Raw genomic sequence first — 22,533 nt, 5'->3', positions numbered from 1 at the left:
TATGCAAACGACAGGTCTGATAAGGTTTTCAGAGGCATCCCATTAATCAGCGACGTGGCTCTGGAGAGGAAAGGGGACGACAATGGAAAAAGCCCTTAGCTTGAATGACAGGGAAGTGCCGACAGCCTTCGTTGCCACGAGGAAAGGATACAAGGGTAGATCAGCCTTCTAAAGCTGGTACTGCAACAATAGTCAGACCAGCTCTGAGGTTTGAGAGACACCATCAGTCTTCTCAAAAATGTGCCTGATCACATGAGTTACATATAAAGCCTGATGTAAATGATGGCTTTGCACTGTAAATGAACATGACATCCAGTTTTACACTGCTTTATTAAACTTACACTCAAATCATGTTATATAATTAAGGCATGATCATTCAACTTAGTGGCACAGGGTTCAGTTTTAAAATTATTTGGAGGCCAACTTCTCCATTAGCTGTGCGCGGTTGCAGATGGAAATACGAGTGCCAGGTCTGCCGGTGGACTCCGAAATGGGACCCACTGGCCACTCCTGGAGAGGGAACGCCTCTGATTTCTGGAGATCTTCAGGAGCTTCCTCTACCGGGATCCACTGCGTTTTTGGTTCTTCAAAGTCCCACTGCATAAATCAAAGAAAACATAAAAATGGTTTATAAAAGAATTAGAATATGAATGATAGGAATGAATAAATATTAGAGTAATGGCACATAAGAGCCTATTAAAAATGATACAAACTTTCAAGCAAAAAAATAAATTAAATTAATAAATAAATACATTTATTAAATTAATTAAATAAATGCATTTAATAAATAATTGGTTTCATAAATAATTAATTTAATAAAAAAAAATGCATTTAATGAATAAATGTAATAAATAAATGAATTTAATAAATAATTAGTTTAATAAATAATTAATTTAATAAAATAAATAAATGCATTTAATGAATAAATGTAATAAATGCATTTAATAAATAATTAGTTTAATAAATAATAAAATAAAATAAATAAATGCATTTAATGAATAAATGTAATAAATGCATTTAATAAATAATTAATTTAATAAAATAAATAAATGCATTTAAACTAATTATTTATTAAATGCATTTAAACTAATTATTTATTAAATGCATTTATTACATTTATTCATTAAATGCATTTATTTATTTTATTTTATTATTTATTAAACTAATTATTTATTAAATGCATTTATTACATTTATTCATTAAATGCATTTATTTATTTTATTAAATTAATTATTAATGAATAAATGTAATAAATACATTTAATAAATAATTAGTTTAATAAATAATTAATTTAATAAAATAAATAAATGCATTTAATGAATAAATGTAATAAATGCATTTAATAAATAATTAGTTTAATAAATAATTAATTTAATAAAATAAATAAATGCACTTAATGAATAAATGTAATAAATGCATTTAATAAATAATTAGTTTAATAAATAATTAATTTAATAAAATAAATAAATACATTTAATGAATAATTAGTTTAATAAATAATTAAATAAAATAAATGCATTTAATGAATAAATGTAATAAATAAATTCATTTGATTTGGCCCGCGACTGCTATTTTAAGAGCGGGTCTGTCGCCCGCCCCATGCATTGAGAACAGTGGACAGGCTGAGGGGTTTTCTTAACCCTGTTTTTTTAGGAGGGGCTGTTTGTGTCTGTGCATATGAGTAACTAAACACTCCTGTCAGCTATTCATGCCTTAAAGTAATGGTTTGGCCCAAAATAAAAATGGTCATTTACTCACCCATATCTCGTTCCGCACCCATATGAGTTTGTTGTTTCTGCATAACAAAAAATTAGATAAAAAAAAAAAAAAAATGTTTTTCATTTTAATTATTTATTTTATTTATATATTTTAAAGTTTATTCATTTAATACATTTATTTTAATAAATTAATTATTCATTAAATGTATTTCTTTATTTTATTAAATTAATTATTTATTAAACTAATTATTTATTAAATGAATTTATTTATTACATTTATTCATTAAATGCATTTATTTATTTTATTAAATTAATTATTTATTAAATGCATTTATTTATTACATTTATTCATTAAATGCATTTATTTATTTTATTTTATTATTTATTAAACTAATTATTTATTAAATGCATTTATTTATTACATTTATTCATTAAATGCATTTATTTATTTTATTAAATTAATTATTAATGAATAAATGTAATAAATAAATGCATTTAATAAATCATTAGTTTAATAAATAATAAAATAAATAAATGCATTTAATGAATAAATGTAATAAATAAATGCATTTAATAAATAATTAATTTAATAAAATAAATAAATGCATTTAATGAATAAATGTAATAAATAAATTCATTTAATAAATAATTAGTTTAATAAATAATTAATTTAATAAAATAAATAAATGCATTTAATGAATAAATGTAATAAATAAATTCATTTAATAAATAGTTAGTTTAATAAATAATTCATTTATTAAAATAAAGAAGTACATTTAATGAATAATTAATTTATTAAAATAAATGCATTAAATGAATAAACTTTAAAATAAATAATTAAAATGAAAAATACATTTTTTTTTTTAAATCTAATTTTTTGTTATGCAGAAACAACAAACTCATATGGGTGCGGAACGAGATATGGGTGAGTAAATGACCATTTTTATTTTGGGCTAAACCATTACTTTAAGGCATGAATAGCTGACAGGAGTGTTTAGTTACTCATATGCACAGACACAAACAGCCCCTCCTAAAAAAACAGGGTTAAGAAAACCCCTCAGCCTGTCCACTGTTCTCAATGCATGGGGCGGGCGACAGACCCGCTCTTAAAATAGCAGTCGCGGGCCAAATCTCCTGTAGACTGAACAAGCATTTTGTACCACTTCCGATGCAGAGAGGTCCTGCCCTGTTCCTTTATTATAGATCTTTAACAGCAGAACAATCAAGCAACAACATGAACTTCTGGAACACCAAGCCCAGCTTTCTCTTTCACAGCTGCTTACAGTAAGTGACTCAATGGAATGGAATTGCAAGAATGTCACATTTTGATTTGTCAGAAATGTGCCCACATATGCCCACAATCTTCTCTCATTCAGACACTTTTTAGATCCATTTATTCAACTCTCACAGCTAGTTATAAGTCTTCATATAACCTGTTATTACAATTTCGCCTGATGCTGTTGGCTCAAAAACTACAGGCTTAACCTACGGTTAGAGCTGTCGGAAAGCTTACATTTATCACTGGAATACATTGTTGACATCAAGAAAGATGTCATGGTCTGAACTCTGGGTTGTCCTTTATCGCACACTGTGTCTGAGGAGGTTCACATGCTTAGCTTTTTCCTGTTTAGTGAATAAAACAAAGTTCAATTGTTTTCATCCAGGGCGATTTGCCTTTGTTTTAGATTAAATGACATCCTCAATCACTTGGCATTCTCAAAAGCTGCTTGGAGAGCCAAGAAAGTACTAGAACGCAACAACAACATTTTCAGCAATACGGTTGCAGGTACATATTAAATTGAGTGATTAGATTGTAAAGTGTGCAAGCATTATGTTAAATAAAGTCTGTAGATATATCCTTTTGAAAGACTATCAAGACACTCAATAAACTGTTTTTCTTATTTTCCATATTTTCCATGTGATTTGTTTCAAGTCACCAGCAAAACTCTGCTACCATCTACCCTCAGAGAGCAGTACTGCAGCCTTTAACTACTACACTGGATGTTCAATAGAGGTGTGGATCCCTTTGAAAAGAAAAAAGAATGGGGTTCTAACCTCTAGTTCAGAGCCGAGAGAGGACGAATCAGTCGAGGTACCAGATGAACACGGTTCATCAACCCGCACCACCCTGACAGTCCTCTTCAGAGGAAGACTCTCTGATGAGCCGTCCCGTGAGATGGTCACCTCCTTTAAACAAACCTGGAAGAGGCACCAGTCATGACTTGTAGTTAATCATTAACATACCTTATACAGTAGACTGTTCAAAACACCATATAACGACTTGACCAAAATGAAAAAAACAAGTGCAAACCTTCCTCATTGGCTGTATGTTGACATCCATGTAGAGTCCCATGTCAGTCCCTTTAGGAGAGATGCCTCTTGCTGAGAGCCTCTTGCTCAGAGGCTTCTTTCTACAGCATTCAACATTGTTGTTGCACAGCTGACCCTTGATAGAAGAGTCACCGAGTAAAGACTCAGTATCCGAGTCTAAAGACCGGACAGAACGGCGTTTATGGCAGGATCTGAAACAGATGGTGACCACGATCTGAAAGATCAAAGTTAAAGAGAGGATGGAGAACAGGTACATCATTTCACATGTTTAGAATTTCCACAAATACTATAATGCTATTTTAAAGATTCCTAGTTTGTCTCCTACAACAGGTTTACATCCAGCCAAGGTCAAAAAACACTAATTTTCTCAATATACTTTGCAGCATCACCTCTTTTCTTTTCTCATCACCTCTGAAACAGTTCGATAAAGGATCCGATTTCTCTAAACCCATCCTTTCCAAGAGCCTACTCTGCTCTGATTGGTCTACCACAGCACATGTTGGAAAATAAAACGGCCATTTCCATATCTGAATTCCAGCTCCAGAGGCTTCCTCAGCACTTGTATACACAGTGATACGAACAGACACGATGGCGTCGGTTTTACTGTATCAATTCGAGCCCGAGTCCTCGTCATTTGGAAGTGCATGCAAAGTGGATTTGTTTTTGCAGAGCAGAAAACACCGTCTTCTCGACATGTCAAAAACCTGAACCAAACTCTTCCAGACCTCAACTACAACTACAGTGTTTGAGGGCGGGTCAAACAGACGTTGTTCGTTTTTAAACTTTTTCAGACCTTTTACATTCACAAACAGCTATATTACACACTACATGAAAGGTATGTCTGAAAAAGCATAATGGGGCAGTTTAATGCTTGCCTTTGCAGGCACCAATATTTAAGGGATAAAAAAAGCACCAAAGCAAAACATTTAAATGCAGACCTACATTCACTCACAGACAGTATTTGTTAAAGGATACAGAAAGATCCAGAACCGCACAGCTGATGGCAGAGAGTATCCATGGCATTGCTCTGATAACTGATCTTAGCTCTGTGTCATAGAGAAGAATGGCAGAGCCGTACAGAGCTCCAGCAACAGAAGACAGAACTCTAGAGGACACTTGCACAGCAGAACCCTGCTCTCCTCTATTCTGAAAAAGACATAATGGCACAGTTTAAACAAAGTGCATGAGGACTCGGGTATGATGCTCACATGCATTGCGTGCAACAGTGGTTTGTGACTGTATTCTTTCATTTAATGTTCTGTTGACATTATGAAAATAGTGCACAACTATTTAATTAAGCCAAACAAGAGGACAGACATGATAATGTGCTAAAAATGATTTAGAACAAAAAAAATTGCCACCCACAGCTTTCAGGACGAACGGAAACTTGGCGGTCCAGTTAATTGCGAAGGACAGAAGACCCAGCACGTAACCAAGGTGCTCAGTGTGGTCCTGTTCCCAAAAGACACATGTAAGGTCCAGGTGGTACTCTTGCTTAAAACACTTATCAGTATTTTGCATATGGCATAAGTTTACATGTGGTATGGCTCCATATATACTCCTCTCTTTTGAGAATGACTTTACTTACATTGAGGAAGAAGCCAAGTAGTCTCCTCATGGATGAAGTTGGAGATTTTGCACTCGAATGGACTGGCAAACCCAGGTAAACACTGCCGCCCATTACAAACAGCAGACACACAGCTAGGAAATTCTGCCGCCGCCTCCTGGAAATCATTCTCATTTTCTTTCCTTGAGAGCACAAATGATACACCATTTATTGTGACCTCACAATTACACCAATGAGTGATATGTGTGTGTGTGTGTGTGTGTGTAATATCTAACCCTTACCTATTTTTGACTTATACCATAAATAAATGGAGAAAGATATTGACAGGAAATGAATGACATCCAAAATTGCCATAAATGAAGCCATAGAAATCTGCAACAGATGCACAGAATGTGACTTATTCAAAGGGCCGTTTATAAGAAAGAGTAGACTGTTAGCATTGCTTTCTTGTAGTATTTGTAATATAATCAATTTTGTGGCATATAAAATAATCATTTATAGTAGAATCATTCTTCTTATTGACAAACTGTCTGTTATGCTCAAATTCACTCTGGTGATGTTCAAACTTCTCTTTTCTGTATTTTACAAATCACTTTGGTCTGACGTGAATTACGTGACATGTCTGACAAGGCAGCATTACAGGTTCCCAAAAGCTGTTACCTCTCTATATTTCACACACATTTGCTTTAATGTTATCCATATTCACTCTGATGATGTCTACACTCCTCTTGTTTCATACCCCAAAAAGCATTTTGGTCTGACGTGAACAGCTGCACGCATACAGCAGTGTCATCAAATCCGAACCATCAGTCGACAGGTTTCAACCGTCATTGATTCAAAGCTCTTGCAGGGATAGTTCACCCAAAAATTAAAAACCTGTTATTAGTTAAACACCCTCAAGTTGTTCCAAACCTGTAAGACTTTCATTCATCTCCAGAACACAAATGAAGATCTTTTTGATGAAATCTGAGAGCTTTCTCTCCCTCCATTGACAGTCTACTACTATATTGACGCTTCAAAAAGTTCATAAAGAGATCGTAAAACTAATCCATATGAATTGAGAGGTTTAGTCCACATTTTCTGATTTAAGATTAAGAGACTTAAGATTTATATGATAACAGATTTAATTTCTTAACATATAAACCTTGATACGCGAACATAAACAGAAGCTCAACCGAACCTGCTTGATGTGCGAGAACAAACCTTGCAGAAGCTCAAACGTGCTGCGTCCCAATTCTCGTAGTATCCGCCCTAAATAGTATTCAAAATTAGAATTAGTGTGTCCCAAACCGTAGTATATTGAAATGAGTATTCCAAAGATACCTGGTCAACTTTTCCAGATCAGTGCACAGCTAATATTGAACACACACTCATTGTGTGTTGGACGAGGACTCGGGGTTGACTGATTGCGTATCAGTATCTAACCTGACAAAAATATATTTATTCAATGTTATCCACATTATATTTCATCTGCAACAGCAATGTGAACTTTTGTAAAGATACGTTTGGTCATTAACATTTAACTGCATCATTATGCAAATTGCAAACACGAGTTCTCAGCATGAAAGACCCATGACTGGCAGATCAACGTGCTCCTATATTTCTCTCTGAAACGGTAGAAAATTAAATTAATTGAATGTGTTGGATTTTAACTGTGACAAAATTATTGACAGTTCAGTTTAAAAAGTGACAGGATGCACGGAACTAAGCGACAGAGCGTCCAATAAAGATGCAATTATGACAAAGTAGTATGTCCCAAAGCTCTTCTGCTATACACAGTACACACTCAAAAGTATGTACCTTTTCTTCACAAAAACAGTACTTTTAGGGCATAGTATAAGTAGGCGAATTGGGAAGCAGCAGAGAATGAACCTCATTGGTTCTCGCACGTCAACCAAGCATGTTTGAACTTCCATTTACCACAACTGATGTGCCAATTGATGAATGTTTATATGTGAATAAAAGCCTAAATTTAATCTGTTCATCTTATTGCACCCTATAAAGCGACTAAACCAGTCAATTCATATGGGTTAGTTTTACAATCCCTTCATGAACTTTTTGAAGTGTCAAAGTGGTAGCTGTCAGGGAGGGACAGAAAGCTCTCAGATATAATCTTCATTTGTGTTCCGAAGTCTTACAGGTAGAAAATTACATCGTTTAGATAGGTTTAGAAAACGCCGTCGGTGTATGAATGAGTGAGTGAATGTGAGACAAAATGTAAAGCGCTTTGGTGGCCATTGGGTCTGTGAAAGCGCTATATGCAGTCCATTTACCATTTACATGACATGAGGGTGAGTAGATAGCACAAGTCTATTTGATGTGATGTTTACATCTGGAAGACGTATTTTTAAGAGTGTTTGCTCATCTGCAATACGTCTATAGGACGTTTCCTGTCAGATATCAAATAGACGTTTAGAAGATGTCAGTTTAACATGCATTCTAAATCATTACATCTTAAAGACATCTTCTAAACGTCTATTTGACATCTTACAGGAAACGTCCTATATACGTATTGCAGATGAGCAAACACTCTTAAAAATACGTCTTCCAGATGTAAACATCACATCAAATAGACTTGTGCTAATTAATGATATAATTTAAATGTTTGGGGTGAACTATCCCTTTAATTACAATACGAAGGTGATGATAAAACAGTTCTGCGAACTTGTGTCTAATTTCTCACCTGAAAATCAAACTGTTTGGAAAGGAAAGCGCCCACTGCGCTGCACAAATTGCCCACGAAACAATATAAGGCGAAGAATGCTTCATCGCCCACAATCCTGCTTCGCGATTTACATCTGTGATAAAGAAGACTGAGAGGGGGAAACAAATTATAAGTTTATCCATTTACAAACTTCGGGTAATTTTAATAACATGACACTCACAGTGAACAGGAAACCAGTAATATAAAAGCAGACAAGACGTAAAGAGCAGCCGAGATGCAAATATGTTCTTCATATGTCGAAAGACAACCTTTAACAAACTCTGGGCTCCATCGGTGGACAATGTCTAAGAATGTAATTTTATCCATATGTTTCACTTATACTGTCACCCATTGAGGGAGAAGAAACTCCGAGAAAATCCAAATGTTTGTTTCTAACTTCTATCATTAGCTGCCAGCTGTATGGATGGTAGCGAATAGCGATCCCCCGTCAATCACCTGTATCTTTTTGGTAACGCCCACATGCTTGGCTCATACATATTAATTACGTACCGTAACGTTCACCCAGCTGATTGGCTGCGTTTGGAAAGTGAATGCTAGCCTATCCTGTGAAGTGGCTCGTACATGTACATCCCTGTTATTACATTAAAATAGTTCAATGATTATATTTTAGCTCCCACAATTTGTAATTTTTAAGTCGAAGTATGAGGACTCCACAAAAACATTTCCTGAAAGACTGTTTGTAATGTATTTAATGTAATGCAAGTTTATGACCGGTCATTGAGATAATGCAGGAAATAATTTTAAGTGTGATTAGAAGGAATGGAAAAACATGCAAGAGATCTAACCATCTAAAATATACACATTCCCTTATATATTAAGAAACATTTTACCCTTTAAGAGGTTATTTACAACAGACAATTCAACAATACCTCATATTTAAATAGCTTCGGAGAAAATTACAAACCGCAGTCCTAATGATGAATTTGAGAGAAATTACACTGAGAAACCACCACTATACTTAGACGATAATTGTCAGCTTTGCTAGACATTCATATATTCTACTGAAATTAAATTAGCAAATTTTTTTAAAGAATAAAACTAACTACATTATCAAGGAGCTTCATTTATTAGCGTTTGTCTGGGACCATTAATCTTGTCATCCCATACACTGATAAAATAGTGACAATTTATTTATTATTATAAGTGATGATATTTCAAACAAAGAGGAATGTCCAAATGTCCAGCAGCACTCATCAATCACTTCAACGTTATGGTGAAATTTGAAAATTCATTAAAGAGTCTTTGCATTAAAGAGTGTATGAAATCCAGACATCTTTGAGGTTGCCCTTGCAAATTGATTAGAACAGGGATCACGCATCCAGATGTTTGGTGAGTCTTCTCACTTTCTCCTTCTTGTTCCGGTTACCATGTTTTTTCCAGGGCTTCCCAGCCTGTTGTTCTGTGTTTGCATTTGCAGGCCCAACAGGACCACTTCCAGGCTTATAACCCATCACCATCTGCACACCCTTGGTCAGCGCTCGCACATTTTCCTATGAAAAATTGCAGATTTTGATTGATTTAGACCTCAAAATTTATAGATGTGTAATGTACTGCCAGCTGAACATTATTACAAAACAAATCCCTTCATGGGTTGAATCTCACTTGATGAAAGAAACTTTTATCCACTGTGTTCTCTATGCGTTTGACTTTTGATGGTTTGTTGGCATTGCTAGAAATCTGTTCGGCATCATCAATCTGCATGGCAAACCTGGCGTGCTGAGGCTGGAAGTCTTTAGGGTCAATGTGGGGTGGAGGGTGGCAGTAAAGGAGTTTTCCCTGCAGAGATTCAGAAAACATCCGATTAGCATCTCCCATTCGCCATGTTCATAACTATAAAATTCAGAGTGGCAAATGTAGGCACTTACACTGACATAGTCTTTCAAAACATAACGGGCTGATCTTGACTGGTCTGGCTGGCCGTGTGCCGTCATGAAACCTCTCATATCTGCATGAAGAAAATAAATTATGATTGGTCAGTAGTAGCAGAGTTTAAAAAAAGGTTAATTAATTGGTGCGAAATGCCTTAATGTGTACATCATGCAAAGTTAACTGACATCCATATGCCATTAGCAGCTCCTCATAGGTAGGCAGTCGATCAGGGTCCTCGTCTTCCCTCGGTCTGATGATGTTGATACCGTAGGTCCCCTCCAGCACAGTTCGAGGGATAGTCTGACATACGTATTTAGGTTAAGGGAAACATCCTGCAGTTCAAACTTTGATGCTTCAAAAGATTTCTATTAAAAATAAATGCTGTACTTTTGATTCTTTCTATTCAAAGAATCCTGAAAAACAAAATGCATCACAATTTACACAAAAATATGAAGCAGCACAACTGTTTTAAACATTGATAAAAAAAAAAAAAAAATTCTTGAGCAGCAAATCAGCATATTATAATGATTTCTGAAGGATCATGTGACACTGAAGACTGGAGTTATGGCTATATTTAATTAAATATACTAAATAAATAAGTATTTGAAATTGTAATAATATTTCACAATATTACTGAACTTTTCATCAAATAAATGCAGCCTTGGTGAGCATAAGAAAACTTACAAAAAAAACCATACATTTTTAATCCATTGAACATACAACTTAAAAGATCAAGCAAAAATGCAATTGTTATGGTCATTGCTGTTTAAAAAGGATATCAAAGAGATGGCTGGAACATGATCTCTTATCTGATCGATAGGTAGGATCCCACAGCAAATCATCTCGGCTTTGGTGGACACAAAAGATGGCATGACCAGTCCAGGACAATCACACAGACAGAGACCAGGCTCAACAAACAGAGTCTGAAACATAGACACACCAACAGTCAAATAAACCCCAAGAACGTAAACATGTAAATGTACATGTAAAAATGCTTATACATCGCTAGTTGCTAAATTCTTGATCAGATTGGTTGACTGCTATTGGTATACAGCTTGAAAATGAGTGATGTAAGGAAGTAGTTAAGAGTTTCTTACGAGTAATTTAGGAGAAAAAGTTTAGAAAATATCAGTAACTCCATTGTGAATTGTTCCTTAATTAGAAATAGTCACCTGAAAATGCTTTGTGTGTCCAGGTGTAGCTGAAACTGAGACTTTCTTATTCCTCATGATGGTGTTGATGGTGGAGCTTTTTCCAACATTAGGATATCCCACCTTAATGAGAATTTAGAGTGGAAATATGAATATGAGTTCTGATGGACAGTGTCATAAATGTTTGATACATTATAGAACTGTTGTTTAAACCCACCAATCCAACTGTGATTTGTCCGTCTTTGCATGTCAGCCCAGAATGCACAGACTTAAAAATTTCCAGCAGCTCATTTTTACGTAACAAACGGCTCGAGTTGTAAAAAGCCGCTGCGGATCCTGGGTTCTCCTCTGCATGATCCTCGTCTCCTGATTCCTCAGAGCATGTCTGCCATTCTTTCTCATCAACACAGACTCTCCCTTCTTCACCATCCTCTTCTTCATCCTGCTCACTCTCATCTTTCTCTTCATTTGGTGTAGTGCTATTTTCCTCATGATGATCTGTGGCATTTTTGGAGGCTGCTTCCTGTTCAGTATCACTCTGATCCTCTTGGTCCATCAGCTCTTCTCCCTTAAACACCAGGTATTGAGGAGAAACAGAATAATAAACACACAGTTCTCAAAGAATCATGCTGGTGACAAGAATGAGTCGCTTAAAAACTTACCAATTCATGTGCATCATAACACAAATATTCAGGTAAGCCTAGTTCTAAAATTATATACAATACCGTGCAAAAGTTTGGGGTCGGTACAATTTTTTAATGTTTCTGAAAGGAATCACCAAGCTTAACAAGGCTGCATTTATCAAATATAAGTATAAACAGTCAAATTGTTAAATATTATTACAATTTAAAACAACGGTTTTCTATTTTAATATATTTTAAACTGTAATTTATTCCTCCAGTCTTCAGTAGGGATGCAGCGATTACCGGATTTCACAATTAACCGCGCTTTAAAACGTCACGGTTAATTAATCGTAAAGACTATGCTACACCGCGGACGGCACGGAACGGAACTTTTGCACCTAACACAAAACGAAAACAAAGTTACACCAGCGGTGCACCAGCTTAAAGTGTCGTGCTCGTCAACCACTGAGGGACTAAGCAGCGACGCTCTATTTCCACCGAAAAAACGCCTTAAGGGCCTGTTCACAGATCGCGTCTTTTGCGCGCTCAAGTTCATTTCAAATGTAGGCGCACGGTGTCCGCGCTCATAATGGAAGCGACGCGCTCGTTTTTTCCAAGCGCGTCCGCGCTGCATCGAGATAAAAACATCTCAACTTTTCATAATGCCGCAAGCGCACCGTGGGTCAAGTGACAAGAATCAACAGAGCAACGACAGACGCCTCCGGAGCGCAACCGCCCTAGCGCTTTGGATAGGAGAACGCGGCGTGCAACTTTCAGCTTTGCAACGTAAAAAAAAAAACAACAACAAAAAAACAGCGGAATGTTTTGGTTACGCAAGTCTGTGGAAAACAGAATGTGACGTGCTCTCAAGAGTTTCAGTCAGTGAACATTTAACTTAATATCCTATTGCTTTCTCCTGTCTGTGTTGAGTAAATGTCAGGCTTTGTAGTTGTAATATGCCCGGTGTAAAACACTAACATAAGATCAGGGCCGTGTAGACTTCTAGGACTACCAATTAACTGCATTTCAGTTAATTAATAACACTGCATGAGAGATGTTCTCAGTTTCTTTCTATAATTTGTACTCAAACTTCAAACAAACAAACCAAAATAATGAGATTATAATAGATGATTTCCTAAAAGCACATGTGAAATTTGGTTTAATAATTAAAAAAGAGTATTAAAATAAGTACAATAATATTGGTGGATAACATTTGGACTATATTTGTTTTCTTTTAAAAGAAATACATAGGCCTAATATTTAGCTTGCATTTAATTGAATAGAGCCAAATATTTTGTTTATTCTTATTTTCATTGGGATTTATTATCCCTTTATAGTATTATTTATGTTTTTATGTCAAATACCAACAAGATATTGTTTTCATGTTTTCAAGTTTTCTACCTCGGTTTGAAAATAAATTTAGAACAAACTAAACACTTAATAATTTTGTGATCTATTTCAATCAAAGTGCCCTGCAGCCTTTGACTTAATTTGTTATTTTTAAAAGAAAAATGCTGGATGTTTACAAAGCACTTCTCTCTAATTCCAAAGGAAGAGATTGATTATTGTTTGTCATTTTCTAATTGTGTACTGTGTTGTGGCAGCAATAAATAACACATTAAAATCTAGTGTTGAGTGTTCATGTGATATTATACATTAGTAGTGTTGTGAAATTAAGTGATGCATAATAATCGTGATAATCGTTAAATCGTGATTATTTCTCAGACAATAATCGTACTTACAAAATCTGTAATCGTTGCATCCCTAGTCTTCAGTGTCACTTCAGAAATCATTCTAATATGCTGATTTGCTCCTCAAGAAACATTTCTCAGTACTTTTTTTCCAGAATATTTTGATGAATAGAACCTTTACATTTATAAATTTATCAGATGTTTTTATCCAAAGCGACTTACAAATAAGGAATACAAGCGATTAATCTCTAAAAGGTTCAAAAGAATAGCATTTATTTGAGATATTATTCTTTGTAACATAAATGTCTAACTGTAACTTGTAATCAATTTAATGCATCCTTGTTAAATAAAAGTACATTTACATATAATATATCTTACCTTCTCCTCTGCCTCGAGTCGTTGAGCCTCAGCTAAAGCAGACCAGAACACCGCTCTGATCCCCTCTTTCTGGAAGTATCTGGCCCAAGCTCGCCGCTGTTCTCTAGTGAGCAGGTCAGCTTTGTTCAGCAGAAGCATGTTTACTTTGTGAATAGAGACCTCTTTTACATATTTTTCCTGATGAAGACACAAAATGAAGTATGATTAAAATAGGAAGAGCAAGTGTATTTATTTTGAGCCAATGTCTTATTGTTACTTACCAGATCTGGACACCGGAAGAGAAGCGGGTTTCTGGCATCAACAATTTGAACCACAACATCACTGAGGATTAAACAAAAAAACAGTATTCTAGGATACTAGTTTTCAGTTGTAGTGTAAATGTCCCCTAAGAAACCATCATGCTTACATCACAGTGTAATTTGATAGTAAAAAGTACAAATAAAATATCCATTGTAGAAAAGAGGCAATCAAAAGCTCACCTCCTCTCAATAACTCTCCAGAGTTGCCTCCAGAAATCGAGATTCCTCTCAAAAGGGGTAAGAATCATCTTCTGTTCCTCTTCCAACCTATAACAGAGAGTGCATTTGCTCACAAACACTATCCTGTTGTTGGAGAATCTGATTTGCTAGTCTTTGGACTAAATTTATCAAACATTCACCCTGCCAGTTCTCTTCTCCATGTAAGGAAACTGTCCCTCTCGGTTTGCTGTAGAACCTCAGAGCTTGTGTTCTCGTCCCAAGGAGGCCTGCAGTGACAGAACACAATCCTGAATACATTTGCTTTTGCATAATTGAGTATCTATGGCAGATCAGTGGAACTTTATTAAAAAGTAAAAAATTTATTCCACAACAACATACCTCCGGGGGATTCGCAAGAGCTCTTTGTTTTCCTCATGGAGTTTCTTCAGTCGTCTGGACTCCTCAGCGGAAAGCAAGCCAGCCCTCGCTTCAGCTGGGACAAATTTTATGTTCATTTTCTCTGCAAAAGAATAACACATATTTTTATCTGTTACTAGCAGGGTTATTTTAGTATTATTTATATACTATTATCCACCTAATTTTGCAAAGCAGAAGGAATTATTTTAATGTGCGAGACTTCTGATTCATTAGCCACTATAGGGAAATAACTGGAAGAATAAGAAAGTGCAGGAAACGGTAAAACTATTTGCGTTACAAACCAGTTTGTTTATGATTATGATAATTAAACAGTATGATAGCTAATACCAGTTTGCAATATAAAGCAGCATGAAATGGAAATTGTGATAGTATTTTCTTCTCTATTGAGACGTATATCCGAGTGAAACAGCTTCTCGAACAAGAAAAAAATTGTAGGAAGGGACTTGATTTTGTCCATTGGGAATTGATTGGATTGTTGTGGTTTGCTTGAATTTAATTCAATTAATAAAAATGTTATTAATAATTGTAGTTAACGATAATAACCCTGGTTCCTAGAAATAATCGTATAAATAATCCAGAAATGATATTACCACCAACCTGCAACAAATTCAGTTCCAGCGAGTTCAGCTGTGGCAAGAAAGTCATCCAGAGAGCTCTGCTCTGTGACAGACTGTAGGTTTAGTCGACCCCAATCATATCCATCATTCAGCTCGCTGGTGTGCAGCTAAAAGACAGAAAACAATGAAAATACATCAGATTTATTGAATAACACTGGCTAAAATGTACATCTACTGAATCAAGTTAAAACTCTATCTGTTTCGCTCTTGACTAAACAAAAATAATATATTTCAACAGGATATTTTGTTGTCCATGTGTTTTGGTTTATGATGGAAAAACCTTTTAAATCCATAAATATTTGTTTATGTTACGCATATCGTACGTTTGTCGACCCCTAATCAAAAATTACAAAATAATAAGTCATGGTTTCTCCAATTATTTTATAAATGTTCTATATTAATAGAACTTTACAATAATCTAGACTAATGCTATAGGCGAAAGAGCAATTTTATGATCAGACAGTTACTTTTTCTTACCCATGTGTCATTTCTCCTGTATCCGCGGCCTGCGTTCAGTCTCTCCTTTATTAAAGCTCTCCCTAACCCCGAGCCTTCTCCGTGAGCCTTCTTCTTTCCCATATTAGATACGTTTACACGGTTAAACAGCGATATAAATGTGTCAGCGAGCTGTTCGTGGACATACGAATAGACAGAACTTCACCCATGTGGTATGTTTGTTATGGCAAAGGAAGGAAGTCACACGGACTGGCGTATGAGAGGAACCTCCTCTTTAGAGCAATACGGCGTCAAGAATAGATCCCCTTTTTAGGTTTGTTCAGCTTAGTCGAGTGCATATGTTTACTTTTTAAAGGTTGACTGAGATTACAGCGAAAAGATACATCTTTTTGGTTGTTCTAGGGCTATGGTGTCTCACTAAAATATGTCCCTAGGAAACCCAAAGGCGTTGCTTTGAATGGTTCCGGATGTTTGCAAACTGCTTGAGTCATGTTAGCATGTCACCAGCAGAGGGCATCACATAACAAGTTTCAGATTCGCCCAAAACATTCTTCCTGCTCTATGCAGAGGTAAAAAAAGAGGGGCAATAATAATATTAATAATAATGAAAAAATATTGCTAATAATACTTAAATGTGTAATATGTTTAATCATTTTAATATTTAATTAATAATTACATTTGGTTGTTGTTTTCATTGTTATTAAACCTATAATAACAGGATGCATGCTTAAACTTTACTTTAATTATTTTCATTATTGTAGAATATGTCGTAATAATAATAATAATAATAATTATTATTATTATTATAGTAGTTGTTGTTGTTATATAGTATCAGGTTGTATTCTTTTTTTTGTGCCATTTTTAACCTTATAGAAATTCAAATAAGGGTTTGTGTTTTGTTTTACGTCGGTATCAATATCAGTAAAGAAAAGTATATTAGCAAAGAAAAACATTTTATCGTCACCAAACTAAACAGTCTTTACTGTCTTACATACGCATAATGAGAACAGATGAGCCGATATGAAACACTTAAATAAATAACTTTAATTAAAAATATATTAATTACAGGCACGTTTAAAGAGATATAAATAAATAAAAACCATCATAAACTCATTTCTTGTTGTTCCAAACCTGTATGAGTTGCTTTCTTCTGTTGAACACAAAAGAAAATATTTTGAAGAACGTTGGTAACCAGACAGTTGATGGGTTGATTGGGCTCCATTGACTTCCATAGTCGGAAAAAATACTATGGAAGTCAAGGGGTGCCGTCAACTGTTAATTCTTTAAAATATAGTATTTTGTGTTCACTAGAAGAAAGAAACGCATACAGGTTTGGGACAACGTGGGGGTGAGTAGCCTAAATGATGACCAGAGTTTCATTTTTGGGTGAACTGTCCCTTTAATCCCCATCTTGGTATCGTCCTCGCTCCCCTCTGAGAGTCTGAATTGGTTCATTCTGGTATATAAGTCACTGATTCACGCTTGTACTGTACAGTGTGTTACTTAGTGATGCGGCGACTATAGCGTCCGACGCGATACTCCACCGCTCACAGGTCAACGAAGTGCTCTGCAACTTTGAAAATGTCTTAAAGCAAGTCGATAGATGACTAAAGCCTGTTTCGGGGTAGAATTTAGGCGTAATAGAAATAGTACAGTAGATTTAGTATCTTCACTGTCCTCAAGACGACCAGTATGTTGCCTTGGAAGAAGAATAAGTTCGAGCTGATCGAGGAAGACAAGCAGCAGTCCAAGCAGAAGGGCTATGCCGTGAGCCTCAACTACTCCGCGCTCACCTCCTTCGCCAAATCCTGCCCAGAAAGCGCACTCAACAGAGTCGGGAGCATGTTCAAATCCAAGAGGAAAAAGGTGAAGATCACCAACGAGGACCCTACGTATACGGTCTTGTATCTGGGGAATGCCACCACCATTCAGTCCAAGGGGGACGGATGCACGGACGTGGCCGTCAGTAAGATTTGGGGCAAGAGCGAGATGGGGAAGAACGGCACCAAGATGAAGTTGACCATCAGCTCGCAGGGCATTCGCATGGTCCACGTCGACGAAAAGGCGAAGAGACCTGGACATCTCTATTTATTGCACAGGATCACCTACTGTGTCGCAGACCCGCGGCTCCCCAAGGTATTCGCCTGGATCTACCGGCACGAGATGAAGCACAAGGCGGTGATGCTGCGCTGCCACGCCGTGCTGGTGTCCAAGCCGGAGAAGGCGAAGGCCATGGCGCTGCTCCTCTACCAGACCTCAGCGACAGCACTGGCCGAGTTTAAAAGACTCAAAAGAAGGGACGATGCCAGGCACCAGCAGCAGCAGTTGATCGGGGAGCAAACGATTCCCTTGGTGCCCTTGAGGAAGCTGCTAAACGGACAGTGTTACTATAAACCCCCGGTGGAGCGCAGCAGGAGCGCACCGAAGCTGGGCTCCATCACGGAGGACCTGGTCGGGGAAGAGGAAGAGGAGAAAGCCATGCACTTTGAGTGCGAGGATATTCTGGACAACGACAGCGACTGTGTGTCTAACGGCAAGCAAGAACTGAGTCAGATTATCAATGACTTGGGCTCCATGAGTATAGGGAACGACGTGCAGACGCTAAAAGCCGATCTGAGAGTGACTCGCCTGCTGTCCGGGGAGAGCACGAGCAGCGAGTCCTCCATAGAGAGCAACCAGGAGACTGTTTCTCTGTCTAATGGCATTGTGGATAGGAAAATGCAAGAAGTCGGCTGACTAAAGTCAATCTGTACCCAGCAATGACATGCGATGTTACATGGTAATAATGAAGAAGAGCGTTTGAGTGCATGAATGTGCCACTTCGCTTATTCATGGGATGTGTGTGAACCTAGTGAGCTGCCTACTACCTAGACATCATGTTTGGGCCAAAAGTGTAAAAAAGTTCACTTAACTGCCGCCTTAAGTAAAATCAAAGTGGTGCCAAAATTACAACCTGCACTTTAAAAAAACAACAACATTTTAAATGGTTTTACTGATTAAGAGAATTGAGTTAGCAGAATTATTGTGACAAGATTGAAACCAAGACAAATGTAATGCACTTTCTTTCTTTTTTTTACAGTGGAGGTTTAGAGATGCACCAAAATGCCGTCTAGGTAGGCGGCTCACTAGGTTTTGAGACAAGCCATGGATCTGTTTGTGGACTTACAGACACTCGCACAATAATCCCTCATTAGGGGTCTGGATGGAAGTTGCTCTGCGCAATAAGACGCTTAAAGTCTCTGTTAACCTCTCTATGGGGAAAGAGGTTTTAGGAAAGATCTGTTTACCTAATACGTTTCCCTCAAGGAATTTTGTTTTTTTGTTGAATGAATGAAAACACCAGTCCTGAAATATGTAACTCAATCTTTATTTCTTTCTATATTTGTTTCTTTCTTTCGAAAGAAGTGTCTAAACAACGAGTTACAAAACTACTTTCCTTTCAGGATGTTCCTTTGTTTGTTTGTTTTTTGCACTGTGGTGGATTTCAGACAAGTATTATGTTATTTATGTGCATAATATTGTTCTCAAATGTTCTTACAAACATGTTTTATCTTTGCTGTGCAAAAGAGCCAATTTCCTGATGTACAGAGATGTATATATTAAATACATAATGTGTAAACAAAATCCATTATTTTTTAAACAATGTGGTTTGTTTCTGTGAACACCAATAAAAAAAGTCAATCGAACATCGACGTTGAACATTTTCTGCTGTAAAAACCATAAGTCAAATATTATTTAAACAACTTGAACTTCCAAGCAGGTTTAAATTTGCTGTCACATTTATGCTCTCAAGTGTGCTTTCAGAAGCATGTAGGCACCATATTACGTTCCCTTTGGAGTCTCACAATAGCTGGCACGTTTGCACTTGAGGGGGAGCCGCATGTTCCCTGTGGTGAGAGTGTTAATAATGCTGGCAGAGAGGTCACTTCCTACAGCAGTGCCACACACCACCAGCTCTTCATCGCTCTACATGTATTGAGGCCTCCTTTCAGATCTGCACATGTAAACAAGTTCAAATTATGGCAGAGAAATGAACAATTGAGTGGCAGAATCTATACATCAATAGAATCTTAAAATGCTAAACTAATTATTAGACCTGCCGCCGAATTTAATCAGGGGTAAAATAACGATTTGTACAGTTATAAAAAAAATAAACCTGCTACCTTATTAGACATGATAATATAAGCTACGCTAAAAACAGGGCAATCAAATTTCAGATCTGAAGACTTTTCCAGCAGTCTAAGCATCAAACAAGTTCCCATGTTCCCATGTTTCCCACCTCCATGGGATTCACCATCAAAAGCCTTCATACCACGCATATAGTATATAACCCTGCACAGTGCAGAACAATAAACGGATATGCTAAAATGAGCCTGCATGTATAAGGGAACAACCTATTACCTAACTATTAAACTGTGTTTCAGCTGGGGCTTCCTTTATGGAGCTTATTAAATGTACGGTTAATAGCAGATGCATTAACAGATATAGGCCAGCTTCACAAATGATGTAGGTCACAGATACATTTACAAGCTTTATTGAAAGATAAGGATCATTTCTGTCTCCAATTATGAAGAGTTAAAATAGCTGTTTGAAATAAATGTAGCAAGTTTTGTGTGCGCAAAATTAACTTTTAAAATACCCTTCGATTCGGCAGAGATGTAAACAAAAATGAAACAGAAAGTTTAAGCAGTCTTCGGAAGAGTCAAAAGTTAATTCTCACCCATGGAAAATCCATCTTGAAGTCAACTTTGTCTCTAATAGAAAATTGCCTAATTGATTTAATGGCTCATGCGTGAAATTGAATGAAAGAAAGCGCATTATTGCAGTGCATCACAGTGTTGATTAACTAATAGCGAGAGGCAAATGCTAAAATCTTGATATCTGCCTCCGTAAGGGATTTCTGCAGGAAGGTGCTTTTTAATAAGTGCTATAGTCTTCATTATTTTTTTATTATTATTTTTCTATTGAGACAGGATTTGGCATGGCCAAGGCAAGCAATATGAACTTAAATAATGCATGCTGTTGTTCAAAGCCAATGCGGCCTCACAGGTTAGTCTCCTGTTACACCCGTCTAAAAAAAGAACAACTCACCCAGTCTCTCTCACACACACACACACACACACACACACACACACACACACACACACACACACACAAACACACAAACACACAGGATTCCCTAATGTCTTGCATCACATTTAGCGTTGGTGCATATATGCACAAGCCCTAAATATGCAATATCATCATAGCAACCATGGAGATTGTTTAGATTATAGAATCACATTGTTTTATTTATTTTTTTAGAAAGGTTTAGAAAGCAGACAAACTGTCATTAGTCCAAATCAAAGTCAAATACATCAAAAGGTCCAACTTGTTTGGTAAAACAAAATAGTTGCTATTAAACATCTTGGAAACAAAAGAAAAGAAAAACAAACAAACAACAAAACCCAAAGCAAATCAAAGCAAAGCAAAACAAAACATTGGTGTTTGGTTATCTAAATGTACGTTTAGATTTACATGTTTAAATTTAGCGTAAATGGCTAATAATCAAATGACCTTATTGTGACAACACATCCTTTTATATTTCAGTGTCAATAAATATAAAATAAATGAAATCAAATTACATAAACATCTGCCTCCGCATATTTTTAAGAGGAATGTGAAATGGGAGGAAAAGTAATAGGTTGTTTTTACCTTAAGACAACAATGAGCATAATTTTTGACATTTGATGAGAAATAACAGATATTACACCCACAATCTTGTCTCAAGGAGACAGAACGTTCACCAAACAATACTGTCATTTTGAAAGTAGGCAAGAGTGCAAACAATTGTTATCATAGCTATCTTAGTGCGGGTGTCAATGTCATCATTACATATGTATGCAGTCACAAAGTTTATCTTTCACATCTTGTTCCTGACATGCCCACATTCTCAAGAGTCAGTCTCAGAGAGCTCATGAAATGTTAACGCTATGGGGCCTGCACCTCTCCTTAATGTTTTCTACACAAACGGTCCCCCCAGAGAGCAATACGTTTCAGTACGGTTATTTTAATCCTTCTGCTTACAGACAGGAAATGGAATAATAACAGGAAAACAGGAAGAATCACAAGACACGCTCCAATCTGCACACTTAGATTGGGAGATTTCATGGAAATGTCCCTCTCCAAGGGCTCGTATTTCATGTCCACTCGGCCAGAGTGTGCTTTTACTCTGAAGGACACAACAGAGTACACAACTGCTCAGTCCAGAAGCCCAGAAGACAAGAAGCAACTGCTGTTTTTGATAGTTAAGGAAAATATGATACAAAGCGTGTCAAGTCGTATGAAATGAAATAAAACCATGACAAAAACAGGATGACGATTATCACACGGCAGTGCAGCTCTCTTACTTTAAAGAATACATGTCAAAGTTCACTTTGTCATTTGAGATGTTTTGCATGATATCTAGTACAAAATATTATGAGACATAGCTTCTCTAGCCAACATCAACAACACTTAGCAACTAAAAAAA

The 22,533-nt window shown here is 36.3% G+C and overlaps 3 protein-coding genes across 3 annotated transcripts; 1 reads left to right on the top strand and 2 right to left on the bottom strand.

Moving 5' to 3' along the window:
* Window positions 1–311: 311 nt before the first annotated feature.
* On the bottom strand, window positions 312–8,915 carry tmem44 (transmembrane protein 44). Its single transcript, XM_056248634.1, has 9 exons — window positions 8,502–8,915; window positions 8,300–8,429; window positions 5,898–5,988; window positions 5,638–5,798; window positions 5,415–5,501; window positions 5,025–5,195; window positions 4,030–4,263; window positions 3,774–3,917; window positions 312–597 (listed from the first exon to the last, which is right to left on the bottom strand). The coding sequence occupies exons 1-9, from the start codon at window positions 8,645–8,647 to the stop codon at window positions 409–411; spliced, it is 1,353 nt and encodes a 450-aa protein (XP_056104609.1). The 5' UTR covers window positions 8,648–8,915; the 3' UTR covers window positions 312–408.
* A 97-nt stretch (window positions 8,916–9,012) lies between these two features.
* On the bottom strand, window positions 9,013–16,440 carry lsg1 (large 60S subunit nuclear export GTPase 1). Its single transcript, XM_056248633.1, has 14 exons — window positions 16,044–16,440; window positions 15,547–15,673; window positions 14,911–15,031; window positions 14,712–14,798; window positions 14,533–14,619; window positions 14,314–14,374; window positions 14,054–14,230; window positions 11,579–11,929; window positions 11,383–11,484; window positions 10,990–11,133; window positions 10,396–10,519; window positions 10,207–10,286; window positions 9,944–10,117; window positions 9,013–9,831 (listed from the first exon to the last, which is right to left on the bottom strand). The coding sequence occupies exons 1-14, from the start codon at window positions 16,143–16,145 to the stop codon at window positions 9,652–9,654; spliced, it is 1,917 nt and encodes a 638-aa protein (XP_056104608.1). The 5' UTR covers window positions 16,146–16,440; the 3' UTR covers window positions 9,013–9,651.
* Window positions 16,441–17,522: 1,082 nt separating this feature from the next.
* On the top strand, window positions 17,523–18,763 carry fam43a (family with sequence similarity 43 member A). The gene has a single exon (XM_056248636.1). The coding sequence runs from the start codon at window positions 17,715–17,717 to the stop codon at window positions 18,756–18,758; it is 1,044 nt and encodes a 347-aa protein (XP_056104611.1). The 5' UTR covers window positions 17,523–17,714; the 3' UTR covers window positions 18,759–18,763.
* Window positions 18,764–22,533: the final 3,770 nt, after the last annotated feature.

The sequence above is a fragment of the Rhinichthys klamathensis genome, unplaced genomic scaffold (genome assembly GCF_029890125.1).
Source record: "Rhinichthys klamathensis goyatoka isolate OS25496 unplaced genomic scaffold, OSU_Roscu_1.1 h1tg000056l_1, whole genome shotgun sequence".
NCBI classification, from domain to species: Eukaryota; Metazoa; Chordata; class Actinopteri; order Cypriniformes; family Leuciscidae; genus Rhinichthys; species Rhinichthys klamathensis.
Note: the sequence above shows the minus strand (reverse complement) of the source record. Positions and strands in the feature narration are given on the sequence as shown.

Bases quoted from the DNA above. Each gene is read 5' to 3' on its own strand.
- tmem44 (XM_056248634.1), bottom strand. From the start codon at position 8,647: ATGGATAAAATTACATTCTTAGACATTGTCCACCGATGGAGCCCAGAG. The intron at 5,989-8,299 runs GTGAGAAATTAG...CATCTGTTGCAG, and splicing joins CCAAACAGTTTGATTTTCAG to ATTTCTATGGCTTCATTTAT. The intron at 5,502-5,637 runs GTAAGTAAAGTC...TTTTGGGAACAG, and splicing joins TACTTGGCTTCTTCCTCAAT to GACCACACTGAGCACCTTGG.
- fam43a (XM_056248636.1), top strand. From the start codon at position 17,715: ATGTTGCCTTGGAAGAAGAATAAGTTCGAGCTGATCGAGGAAGACAAG.
- lsg1 (XM_056248633.1), bottom strand. From the start codon at position 16,145: ATGGGAAAGAAGAAGGCTCACGGAGAAGGCTCGGGGTTAGGGAGAGCT. The intron at 11,485-11,578 runs GTGGGTTTAAAC...ATTCTCATTAAG, and splicing joins GACAAATCACAGTTGGATTG to GTGGGATATCCTAATGTTGG. The intron at 10,118-10,206 runs GTAAGTGCCTAC...GAATCTCTGCAG, and splicing joins TTTTGAAAGACTATGTCAGT to GGAAAACTCCTTTACTGCCA.